Genomic DNA, 13,599 nt, shown 5'->3' on the forward strand with positions numbered 1-13,599 from the left:
CCCCCACCTTCAATGCATGCCCTCTGGTATTAGACATCTCGACCCTTGGCGGAAAGAAAGATACTGGCTGTCTACTCTATGCCTCATAATCTTATAAACCTCTATCAGGTCTCCCCTCAGCCTCCGCTGCTCTGTAGAAAAAGACCCAAGTCTGTCCGACCTCTCCTTATAGCTCACGCCCTCTAATCCAGGCAGGGTCCCGGTGAACCTCTCCTGCACCCTCTCCAGAGCCCCCGCACCCCTCCCATTAAGGGGCGGCCAGAATTGAATCCAATACTCCAGATGCAGCCTGACTTCCTGACTCTTGATCTCAGTGCCCAGACTGATGATGTCAGCATGCCGTACGCCTTCTTTACCGACCTGTGCGGCCACTTTCAGGGAGCTGTGGACTCAGACCCAGAGATCCCCCCGTACATCAGCGCTGTTAAGGGTCTGATGGCAGGGTAGGGGGAGGTGGTGTCACATCTGGGAATGGGGGCTCGATGCTCAGTGACAGACACAGGATTGCACAGACCACACTAAGTCTAGAGGTTTATTGGCGTGTCTAACACCCAACTACAGAGGTCCCCGCCAAACCCCCCTCCTCCTCTTCCTGGATCCTCTACTCCGGTGCAGTGCGAGGTGGGGGGATGAGTGTGTCGGGACGACGGTGCCCTTTCAGTTCCAGATCTTCAGGAAGCTGTCCCAGGACCCTGTCGCCACCGCCATCCCGTTCTCCGGAACGCCCAGGCAGCTGACACGGTTGTCGTGTCCGGACAGGACACCTGTGGGGGAGAGGAGGGAGGCGGGAGGGGGAGACAGACCATGAGACGCAGTGTTAGCCCAGCCCGTCTCCACTGCTCCAATTGTGACTGATATCTCTTCCCCAACCCCATTCTCCCGGTGACCCTCAACCCCCCCCCCCGACCAATCATCAAACTGTCAGTCTCTGCCTCAGATACACCCAATGACGTGGCCTCCACAGTCCTGGGCAACAAATTCCACAGATTCACCTCCCTCTGGCTGAAGAAATTCCTCCTCATCTCTGGTCTAAAGGGACGTCCCTTTATCCTGAGGCTGTGCCCTCTGGTCCTGGACTCTCCCACTGATGGAAACATCTCTCCTCGTCCACTCTATCCAGGCCTTTCAGTATCCGGTCGGTTTCAATGAGATCTCGCCCCCCCCCCCCACACCCCCCCCCCCCCCAATCCTTCTAAACTCCAGCAAGTACAGGCCAGAGACAACACATGTACCTCATACGTTAACCCTTTCATTCCCGGGATCATTCTTGTGAACCACCTCTGGACCCTCTCCAATGCCAGCACATCCTTCCTTAAATACGGGGCCCAAAACTGCTCACGTTACTCCAAATGTGGTCTGAGCAACGCCGCGTAAACCCTCATCAGCACATCCTTGCGTTTATATTCCAGTCCTCTTGAAATGAATGCTAATGTTGCATTTGCCTTCCTCACCACCGACTCAACCTGCACGTTAACCTTTGGGGAATCCTGCACTAGTCCCTCGGCACCTCCGATTTCTGAATTCTCTCCCCGTTTAGTCCACGCCTTTATTCCTTCTGCCAAAGTGCATGACCGTACACCTCCCCACACACTGTATTCCATCTGTCACCTCTCAGAGAACATAGAAAACCTACAGCACAATTCAGGCCCTTCAGCCCACAAAACTGTTCCAAACATGTCCCTACCCTAGAAATTACTAGGCTTTACCGACAGCCCTCTTCTTTTTCTCAGCTCCGTGTACCTATCCAACAGTCTCTTAAAAGACCCTATCGCATCCGCCTCCACCACCGTTTCCGGCAGCCCATTCCCCGCACTCACCACTCTCTGAGTAAAGAAACTTACCCCTGACATCTCCTCTGTACCTGCTCCCCAGCACCTTAAACCTGTGTGGTCACCATTTCAGCCCTGGGGAAAAGCCTCTGACTATCTACCCGATCAATACCTCTCATCATCTTATACACCTCCATCAGGTCCCCCCTCATCCTCCGTCGCTCCAAGGAGAAAAGGCCGATTTCCCTCAACCTGCTTTCATAAGGCATGCTCCGCACCCCAGGCAGCATCTCCGCCTGTATCTGCAACTGATCTGTATCCTGCTGTGTCCGTTGGCAACCCCCTACACTGTCCACAACACCACCAGTCTGTGTGGCATAGAGACAGGCCCATTGACCCATTGGATCTATGCCAACCAAGATGCACCATCTAACCCAGTCCCATTTGCCTGTGTTTGGCCCACATCCCTCTAAACCTTTCCTGTTTATCTACTGGTGCCTTGTAGACATTGTTAATGTACTTGCCTCACCCACTTCCTCTGGCAGCTCGTTCCACGTACAGACCACCCTCTGGGTGAAAAACTTGCCCCCCAGGTCCCTATTAAACCTTTCCCCTTAAACCTGTGTCCTCCAGTTCTTGATTCCCCAACCCTGGGGGGGGGGAAGGCTGAGCATGTTCACCCTTTCAATGCCCCTTGTGGTTTTATACACCTCTAGAAGGTCACCCCTCAGGCTCCTACACTCCAGGGAATAAATTCCCAACCTGCTCAACCTCTTCCTATAACTCAGTCCCTTGAGTCCCGGCAACATCCTCGCAAATTGCCCTCTGCGCTCTTTCCAGCTTAGTGCCCTTTCCCACAGAAGGGCGACCAGAACTGAACGCAGTTCTCCAAGTGTAGCCTCACCGACGTCCTGTACAACTGCAACATCACCTCCTGACTCCTGTACTCAGTGCCCTGACCGGTGAAGGCCAGCGTGCCGAACGCCTTCCTCGCCACCCTGTCTACCTGTGACCCCACATTCAGGGAACTGTGTACCTGTACCCCGAGGTCCCCCTGTTCTACAACACTCCCGTCGTTTACCAGTCTCTCTATGTACCTGTACCCCGAGGTCCCCCTGTTCTACAACACTCCCTGGGGACCCTGCCCTTCACTGTGAACGTCCCACCCTGGTTTCTCTTCCCGAAACGCCTCAGCCAGCACCGCTGGGCTCTCTCACCGCAGCGCTCCGCCTTCAGCGTGTCCCAGACATTGCAGTTGAAGTCATCGTAGCCGGCGAGGAGCAGGCGGCCGCTGCGGGAGAAGGCGACCGAGGTGATGCCGCACAGAATGGCCTCACTGGCGTAGACGGCCAGCTCCTGGTCTGCCCGCAGGTCGAAGAGCCGGCAGCTGGCGTCATCCGAGCCCGTGCAGATGGCCTGGCCGCTGGGGAAGAACTGTGGGGGGAGAGCGAGGGGGGAGTCAGAGGGAGTCCCAGACAGTCCGTCCCCTCCCCGCCCAGGGCTCGGACACGGCAATCGGGCCTGTCCCAGTGCCGGATGGTCTGTGTATGCCGGGATGGGTCAGTGCATCACAGGATGGGAGGGTCCCCACCCGGCAGAAATCCCCACCATCACCACCCCAACCCCACCCCCACACCCCTCATGACCCCCACCACTCACACAGATGTCAGATCCGTGCCCCAGGACGGTCTCTATCCCAGTTTGGGACGGTCCCCTGACCCACTCACACAGATGGTGTGGATGTCGGACCCGTGCCCCAGGAAGGTCTCCATCCCAGTTTAGGATGTCCCACACTCACACAGATGGCGTTGATGTCGGACTCGTGCCCCAGGAAGGTCTGCCGACACTGGGCCTGCCGGATGTCCCACAGTTTGGCCGTGGCGTCGCACGCCCCTGAGATGAAGAGGGAGAAGTCGGGCGAGACGGCCAGGCTCATCACATCGCCGCTGTGGCCCAGGAAGATCGTCTTCTCCCTGCCCGTCTCGATGTCCCACAGGATGCTGTAGGGGCGAGGGGCAGAGGTCAGAGAGCGGTGGGCAGTGGTTGGGGCGCAGGGGTCAGATCGGGGTAATTGGTTGAGGTCATGGGTGGATGGGAGAGGTCAGGGTTAGTCAGAAGTTGGGGAGGAGAGGTCGGGGGTGAGGGGTCAGAACCTGGGGAAAGGTGCGAGAGGTCAGACCCTGGGGGAGGGGTGAGAGGTCAGAACCTAGGGTCTAAGGATGAGAAGTCTGACCCTGGGGGAGGACAGGTGAGAGGTCAGACACTGGGGATTAGGGGTGAGAGGTCAGGGCCAATGGGAGGAGGTTTAACTCACCAGGTGGTGTCGCCGGAGCTGGTGATGATCTCATTATCGTTGAGGAAGCGGCAACAGGAGAGGTAACCTGGCAACGAGAGGTGGTCCTTAGCAACCAGGCGTGTCGGGGTTCACGACCACCCCACCGTGACCCCTGGTCAAGAAGGTCATGACACCATCTGAACCCTGGGTCTGAGGGTCATGAACCCTCACACTCTCCTGCTCTCTCTGATGGCCGTCCCCTCTCCCCCCCTCGCCTCCCCACACTGACCCCCTCCAACCCCCTTTCACCCTCCCCCCCACCCTACACCCCTCCCCACTCTCCCTCCACCCTCTCCCCCCCAACGTCCCCACCCTCAGCGACCCCCTCCAAGGCCCTCTCTCCCCCTCCCTCCCCGCCTCTTCCCCTCCCGCCCTCCACCTCCCCCCACCCTCTCCCCATCCCTCCACCTCCCCATTCTTCCCCACCCCTCCTGTTCCTCCCTCTCCCTCCCCCTCACCGTTGTGCCCAGCCAGCTCCCGGTTGACCTTGACGTTGCCCTCCCTGGTCTTGAGGTTGTAGATGGAGCACATGTTGTCCAGCCCCCCGCAGGCAACGCAGTTCCCGGACGGAGCGTAGCAGCAGGTCATCACCCAGGAGGACCGCAGGGGGATGGCGTGGACCTGTGGGGGTGGAACAGAGGGGTCACACCCTCCCTGGGGGACGGGTCCCACACACACACACACTGACCCTCACTGGGGGACGGGTCCCACACACACTGACCCTCCCTGGGGGACGGGTCCCACACACACACGCACTGACCCTCACTGGGGGACGGGTCCCACACACACTGACCCTCACTGGGGGACGGGTCCCACACACACTGACCCTCACTGGGGGACGGGTCCCACACACACACACACTGACCCTCACTGGGGGACGGGTCCCACACACACACACACACACACACTGACCCTCACTGGGGGACGGGTCCCACACACACACACTGACCCTCACTGGGGGACGGGTCCAACACACACGCACTGACCCTCACTGGGGGACGGGTCCCACACACACTGACCCTCACTGGGGGACGGGTCCCACACATACACACACACTGACCCTCACTGGGGGACGGGTCCCACACACACACACTGACCCTCACTGGGGGACGGGTCCCACACACACGCACTGACCCTCACTGGGGGACGGGTCCCACACACACGCACTGACCCTCACTGGGGGACGGGTCCCACACACACGCACTGACCCTCACTGGGGGACGGGTCCCACACACACGCACTGACCCTCACTGGGGGACGGGTCCCACACACACACACACTGACCCTCACTGGGGGACGGGTCCCACACACACTGACCCTCACTGGGGGACGGGTCCCACACACACACACACACTGACCCTCACTGGGGGACGGGTCCCACACACACTGACCCTCACTGGGGGACGGGTCCCACACACACGCACTGACCCTCACTGGGGGACGGGTCCCACACACACACACACTGACCCTCACTGGGGGACGGGTCCCACACACACTGACCCTCACTGGGGGACGGGTCCCACACACACACACGCACTGACCCTCACTGGGGGACGGGTCCCACACACACACACACTGACCCTCACTGGGGGACGGGTCCCACACACACGCACTGACCCTCACTGGGGGACGGGTCCCACACACACACACACACTGACCCTCACTGGGGGACGGGTCCCACACACACACACTGACCCTCACTGGGGGACGGGTCCCACACACACACACACTGACCCTCACTGGGGGACGGGTCCCACACACACACACACACTGACCCTCACTGGGGGACAGGTCCCACACACACACACACACGCACTGACCCTCACTGGGGGACGGGTCCCACACACACACACACACGCACTGACCCTCACTGGGGGACGGGTCCCACACACACACACTGACCCTCACTGGGGGAATGTTTTACCTTATTGGTGGAGTAACTGTCCCAGACGATGAGCTTTCCATCCTGGGATGCGCTGACCAGCAGTCTGTAGGATGAAAGGCCAGGGTGAGACAGGAACGGGGTGTGGCATTGGGGAGGGTACAGGGTAAGGCAGAGTTTTATGTACTCACGCACGCAGCCCCGTACTGACCGGCTAATGCAAACACACACACACACTGACCCTCAGTGGGGGCAGGTCCCACACACACACACTGACCCTCAGTGGGGGCAGGTCCCACACACACACACTGACCCTCAGTGGGGGCAGGTCCCACACACACACACTGACCCTCAGTGGGGGCAGGTCCCACACACACACACTGACCCTCAGTGGGGGCAGGTCCCACACACACACACTGACCCTCACTGGGGGCAGGTCCCACCCACACACACACACAGACACACACAGAACGACACAGACACACACACAGATGCACAGAGAGAGAGAGACACACACACAGACCCACACACACACACACACACAGACCCACACACACACACAGACAGACAGGCAGACACACACACACACACACAGTGACAACAGGAAATCCACTCACCCACAGCCCACCAGCCGCTTCCACCCCCCCTCCCCCCCCCACACAGATACGCTGGGACCACGTGGACTTCCAACACCCCCTCCCTCACTGCCACAAACTACCCCCCCCCCCAACTCCCGTCTCCACCGCACCCCCCCCCCCACCCCGGGCTCAGTACCGTGAGTCGGTGCCCCAGTGCATGGCGTAAATCTTGGCCAGGTGACCCCTCAGGGTGCGTCGGGTCCTCATCTGGATCCGGCTCACCGGCTCCACCCCGGAGGCGACCTGCGGGTGAGGGGGGTAGGGAGTGAGGGGTGGGGGGGAGGGGTGGGGGTGAGGGGTGGGGTTGAGGGGAGGGGGTGAGGGGAGGGGGTGAGAGGAGGGGGGGGAGGGGTGGGGGAGGGAGCGGTAAGTGTCTTGTACAGGCCGTCTGCTGACCTCCCACCCGACCCCTGACCCTTCCCCCAACACCCTGATGACCGACCCCTGACCCTCCTCACAATCCCCACCTCCCTGACCTCTGACCTATCATCCCCAACCTGCACCTCCCTGACCTCCGACCTGACCTCTCCTCCCATCACCTCCCACCCCGACCGATCCCTGACCCCTCCTCTCTAACCCCCACCACCCTGACCTCCGAAACCTGACCCCCCTCCCCAACCACCACCACCCTGAACTCTGACCCCTCCGTCCCAACCACCCCGACCCCTCTGCCCACGACTCCTGCAGCACCACGGTTCCTGACCCCCGACCCCATACTGCCCCCTCACCTGGGTCAGGCTGCTGTCACACACGGCCTTCCTCGCATCCTGCCAGAGAGAGAGGGGGGGAGTTCAGTGCTGGGATCGTCCTGTGCTGTCCCGGTGGGGGGGGGGCATGTGGGGGGGGGGGGGGGGTCCCAGGGACTGAGGACGGACCCTGGGTCTGACCCAGTGACGTGGGAGGTTTCCCAGGGGCTGAGGACGGACCCTGGGTCTGACCCAGTGACGTGGGAGGTTTCCCAGGGGCTGAGGACGGACCCTGGGTCTGACCCAGTGACGTGGGAGGTTTCCCAGGGGCTGAGGACGGACCCTGGGTCTGACCCAGTGACGTGGGAGGTTTCCCAGGGGCTGAGGACGGACCCTGGGTCTGACCCAGTGACGTGGGAGGTTTCCCAGGGGCTGAGGACGGACCCTGGGTCTGACCCAGTGACGTGGGAGGTTTCCCAGGGGCTGAGGACGGACCCTGGGTCTGACCCAGTGACGTGGGAGGTTTCCCAGGGGCTGAGGACGGACCCTGGGTCTGACCCAGTGACGTGGGAGGTTTCCCAGGGGCTGAGGACGGACCCTGGGTCTGACCCAGTGACGTGGGAGGTTTCCCAGGGACTGAGGACGGACCCTGGGTCTGACCCAGTGACGTGGGAGGTTTCCCAGGGACTGAGGACGGACCCTGGGTCTGACCCAGTGACGTGGGAGGTTTCCCAGGGGCTGAGGACGGACCCTGGGTCTGACCCAGTGACGTGGGAGGTTTCCCAGGGGCTGAGGACGGACCCTGGGTCTGACCCAGTGACGTGGGAGGTTTCCCAGGGACTGAGGACGGACCCTGGGTCTGACCTGCTCCCTGTTCCCAGATCCAGGGGTGGGGTGTTGAGTTGTTTCACAGATTGTGTCAGGGCCAGAGCCTGGGACTGTCCCACCCCACCCCGCCCCGCCCCTCCCCACCCCTGCCCTGCACAATGATGCATGTGTGGGTGGGGGCGGTTACCCTCGGGCTCGCTCACCGTGATCTGCTTCTTGAGCGACTCCATCTCCTGTTTCAGCTCCTCCATCTCCCCCATCGTCCCTCGTTCTCCGATGGTCCCTCACCGGCTGCTACAGTCGTGGCCTGCAAGGCAAGGCAGGAGGGGGGGGGGGGGTCAGTGTGTGTGTGTGTCTGTAAGTGTGTGTGAGACCGTCTGTGAGTGTGTGTGTACGTGCGTTTGTCCCGTATCCCTCTGAACCTTTCCCACCCACGGATCTGTCCAATTGCCTTTTAAATGTTCACGTACCTGCCTCACCCTCTTCCTCTGGCAGCTCGTTCCACGTACGGACCACCCTTTGGGTGAAGAAGTTGCCCCTCAGGTCCCCATTAAAACTCTCCCCATAAACCTGTGCCCTCTGGTTCTTGATTCCCCAACCCTGGGGGGAAAAAACTGAGCGCGTTCACCCTATCGATGCCCCTCGTGGTTTTATACACCTCTATAAGGTCACCCCTCAGCCTCCTGCACTTCAGGAAGATAGCCCCCGCCTGTTGAACCTCTCCTTATAACTCAAGCTCTCCGGTCCCGGTAACGTCCTGGTGAATCTTTCCTGTACCATTTCCAGCAGCAACACGTTGCCTGTACCCAGTGACCAGCACGGCACACAACACTCCAACTGCAGCCTGTCCAGGGGTGGTTCAGCTGCAACACGGCGTCCGAACCCTTGTACTCAGTGCCCTGACTAATGAAGTCAGGCGTGGAGGAGAGGGGAGGGAGAGAGAGGGAGGGGAGAGGGTCAGAGAGCTGAGGGACAAAGGGAGGGAGGGATGGGGAGAGATGGAGGGGAAGGGGAGGGGGAGGGAGGGGGAGAGAGGCTCAGGGCTGAGGGACGAAGGGAGGGGGAGAGAGGGTCAGAGGGTTGAGGGACGGAGGGAGGGATGGGGAGAGATGGAGGGGGCAGAGAGGGGGGGAGAGAGGGAGGGGGAGAGGGTCAGAGGGCTGAGGGAGGGAGGGGGAGAGAGACGCACCTGTGCTGCTGGGATGACTCTGTGAGGTGAAAGACACAGAGTCAGCAGAGAGCAGGGTGAGGCAGCTGCTGTGTGACCCACCGACTGCCCTCTCTGCCTGACAGTCAAATCACTTCCTAGGCAAATGAGACAGGGCGTCGGGCGCAGGAGATGGAACACAGACCCGTGCCGCACAGGGACAGGCCCTTCGTGTTGTGCCCAACGCATCAAACTAGTAATTAAACACCTCACTAAACTAATCCCTTCTCCCTCCACAGTGTCCACAGCCCTCCGTTCCCTGCACATCCGTGGGCCTGTCTTGCAGCCTCTGACACCCCTCTGTCGTACCTGCCTCCACCCCCGGCAGCACACACCAGGCACCCACTGCTCTCTGTGGAGATAACTTGCCCCCACTCACCTTCAATGCACACCCTCTGGTATTAGACATTTCCATCCTGGGGAAAAGATACTGACTGTCTACTCTGTCTGTCCCTCTCATAATCTGATAAACCTCCATCAGATCTCCCCTCAGCCTCTGCGGCTCCAGAGAAAACAACACAAGCTTGTCCAACCTCTCCTTATAGCTCGTGGGCTTTATTCACTGGAAAGGCTGGAGGATGAGGGGAGACATGACAGAGGTATATAAAATATTAAGAGGAATAGATAGAGTAGACAGCCAGTGCCTCCTTCCCAGGGCACCAATGCTCAAGACGAGAGGGCATGGCTTTAAGGTTATGGGTGGGAGGTTCAGGGGAGATGTCAGGGGGAGGATTTTCACCCAGGGAGTGGTTGGTGCATGGAATGCACCGCCTGGGGTGGTGGTGGAGGCAGATACATTGGACAGGTTCAAGAGTTTGTTGGATAGACACATGGAGGAATCTGAGATAGAGGGATATGCGGGAGGAAAGGTTTAGATAGTGTGAGGGTGGTTTGATGGACGGCACAACATGGTGGGCCGAAGGGCCTGTTTTGTGCTGCATGGTTCTATGGTTAATCCAGGCAGGGTCCCGGTGAACCTCTCCTGCACCCTCACCAAAGCGCCCGCCCTGCACTCTTCCTGTAACGGGGCGACCAGAACTGAATCCAATACTCCAGATGCAGTCTGACCAGAGTTATATAAAGCTGCAGCAGAACTTCCCGACACTTGACCTCAGTGCCCAGACTGATGAAGGCAGCGTGACGTACGCCTTCTTTACCCACCTGTCGACCTGTGCGGCCACTTTCAGGGAGCTGTGGACTCAGACCCTGAGATCCCACCGTTCACTGAAACTGTCAAGGGTCCTGCCGTTTACTGTGTCCCGTCCCCTTACATCTTGACCTTTTCAAATTCCCTCAAGGGGTGTGGGCTGAGCCAGCGATGAATCGCCTGCTCCCCCCTTGCCCCTTGAGATGAAACAGCCCATTGCAACAGGACAGAGTGCAGTAATGACCCACCGGGATGTCACTGGGGGACTTGGGTCATCAGGTGAGATGGGACGGGCTGGGACTGTTCCCACTGGAGTGCGGGAGGCTGCGGGGTGACCCTGCAGAGGTTCCTAAAACTATGAGGGGCATCGATAGGGTGAATGGTCACGGCGCCCTTCGTTTCTCAGGAGGTTGATGCTCGGCACCGAATGCTCAGGCAGGGTAGCGTAGCGGTTAACGTAACGCTATTACAGCGCCAGCAACGTGGGCTCAATTCCCGCCACTGTCTGTAAGGAGTTTGTACGTTCTCCCCCCACCGTATGTCTGTGTGGGTTTCCTCCGGGTGCTCTGGTTTCCTCCCACATTCCAGAGACATACGGGTTAGGAAGTTGTGGGCCATGCTAAATTGGCGCCGGAAGTGTGGCGACACTTGCGGGCTGCCCAAGAACACTCTACGCAAAGGACGCATTTCACTGTGTGTTTTGATGTACATGTATCTCATCTCATAAAAACTTCTGCAGATGTCCCGTTGCAAGCATCCTGACCGGTTGCATCTCGGTCTGGGACGGCAATTCAAACGCACAGGAACGTAAGAAGCTGCAGAGAGTAGTGGTCTCAGCCCAACACATCACAGGCACACCCCCTCCCCACCGTCGGGAGTATCTACAGGGGGCACTGCCTCAACGAAGGCAACATCCACCATCGAAGATCCCCACCATCCGGGCTATGCTGTCTTCTCTCAGCTCGTCGGGCAGGAGGTACAGAAGCCTTAAGTCCCCACACCACCAGGTTCAGGAACAGCGACTTCCCTTCAACCATTCGGTTCTTGAACCGACCGGCACATCCCTGATCACTGCCTCAGTACAGCAACACTGGGGCCACTTCATGCTACGATGGACATTGTCTTTTTTATATCTACTAGTGTTCTTTCCTGCATAGTTTATATTGAATTGATGTTTCTCTTGCTGCTCATCTGATGCTCTGTGATGCTGCTGCAAGTGAGGATTTTGTTGCACCTCTGCACATATGTACTTGTGTGTGTGACAAGTCATACATACACATGCAAACATGCACACGCAAGTTAAACATACACGTACAAGTCATACACGCTCGTTCCACGTACGGATCACCATCTGGGTGAAAAACTTGCCCCCCAGGTCCCTATTAAATCTCTCCACTTAAACTTGTGCCCTCTAGTTCTTGATTTCCCAACACTGGGGTGGGGGGGGGAAGTGTGCACATTCACCCTATCAATGCCCCTCGTGGTTTTATACACCTCGAAGGTCACCCCTCAGCCTCCTACACTGCAGGGAATGAAGTCCCAACCTCTCTGCATATCTCAGTCCCTCGAGTCCCGGCAACATCCTCGTAAATCTCCTCTGTGCTCTTTCCAGCTTCATGGCAGCTTTCCCATAGCAGGGCGACCAGAGCTGAACACAGTTCTCCAGGTGCAGCCTCACCGACGTGCTGTACAACTGCAACATCACCCCCCGACTCCTGTACTCAGTGCCCTGACTGACGAAGGCCAGCGTGCTAAATGCCTTCTTTACCACGGCAATGACAGGGTTAACAGCTGGGGACAGGTGTCTCCAGTGATGATTTTACTTTCAAACTGTGTGGTCACGAAAACAACACAAACAACAACATGTCAACACAGTCCACAGATAGCAACAGGCAAAGTACAGCAAAGTAGTCAACAAGGTGATACTCCCTGTAACACACACACGCAGCCCTCGCTGTCACACACACACGCAGCCCTCGCTGTCACACACACACGCAGCCCTCGCTGTCACACACACACACGCAGCCCTCGCTGTAACACACACACACGCAGCCCTCGCTGTCACACACACACACGCAGCCCTCGCTGTCACACACACACACGCAGCCCTCGCTGTCACACACACACACGCAGCCCTCGCTGTCACACACACACACACGCAGCCCTCGCTGTCACACACACACACGCAGCCCTCGCTGTCACACACACACACGCAGCCCTCGCTGTCACACACACACACGCAGCCCTCGCTGTCACACACACACGCAGCCCTCGCTGTCACACACACACACGCAGCCCTCGCTGTCACACACACACACGCAGCCCTCGCTGTCACACACACACACGCAGCCCTCGCTGTCACACACACACACAGTCACACACGCACTGATACACACACACACGTGCAGACAGAAACACACACAGCCCTCATTGCAACATATACACAGACACACTCACCCTCACACAGTCAGAGTAACATTGAGGAGGGAGGGCAAGTTTTGGAGAAGGAGGTGGAGAGTTGAGGATGGCGGGACAGGGAAGAGGGAGGGGAGAGGGAAGGGAGGAGGAAGGAGGGAGGGATGAGGCGTAAGGACAGGGAGAAGGGAGGGAGACGGAGGGGAGGGAGAGGGAGGAGGGAGAGGGAGGGCAAGGCTGCAGGACGGGAGAGCAGGGAGTGTTGGGACAGACACCCCCACCCGGTGCCTACCTGGGCTGTTGCTGGTGCGGGAGGGAGACCCTGTGCCCCACGGACGGGCCGTCAGTGCCGCACGTGTGTGTGTGTGTGTGTGTGTGAGAGGAGGGTCGGACGGAGAAGCTCAGCGCCCGGCGGGCTGCGGGGAGTGCGGACAGAGAGACGACCCGTCAGCGAGCTGCTCCCTCTCCCACACTGAGCTGGTCTCGGCGGATCAGCTGGGGCAGGGAGCAGGGATTATCCCGTGTCCTGGATGTGGGCTTTAATTCCCTGACAGGATCAGGGCATCACTGGGAGGTGCTGCACTCAATCCCCCCTCCCTAATCATGGGGGGGGGGGGGGCTCGTGCCCTGACCTGCTGTGCTCTGTGTGTGAGGGGGGTGGTCACAGACTCCCGTGGGGAGGGGGGGGGGGG

General features: G+C 59.3%; 1 protein-coding gene across 1 annotated transcript; it reads right to left on the reverse strand.

Annotated features, from left to right (window-relative positions):
• Positions 1-276: 276 nt before the first annotated feature.
• Positions 277-8,398, reverse strand: LOC127567232 (guanine nucleotide-binding protein G(I)/G(S)/G(T) subunit beta-3-like). Its single transcript, XM_052009915.1, has 9 exons — positions 8,342-8,398; positions 7,353-7,391; positions 6,761-6,867; positions 6,029-6,092; positions 4,563-4,725; positions 4,084-4,150; positions 3,568-3,769; positions 2,987-3,203; positions 277-764 (listed from the first exon to the last, which is right to left on the reverse strand). The coding sequence occupies exons 1-9, from the start codon at positions 8,396-8,398 to the stop codon at positions 658-660; spliced, it is 1,023 nt and encodes a 340-aa protein (XP_051865875.1). The 3' UTR covers positions 277-657.
• Positions 8,399-13,599: the final 5,201 nt, after the last annotated feature.

Source organism: Pristis pectinata, unplaced genomic scaffold, assembly GCF_009764475.1.
Source record: "Pristis pectinata isolate sPriPec2 unplaced genomic scaffold, sPriPec2.1.pri scaffold_224_arrow_ctg1, whole genome shotgun sequence".
NCBI lineage: Eukaryota > Metazoa > Chordata > Chondrichthyes > Rhinopristiformes > Pristidae > Pristis > Pristis pectinata.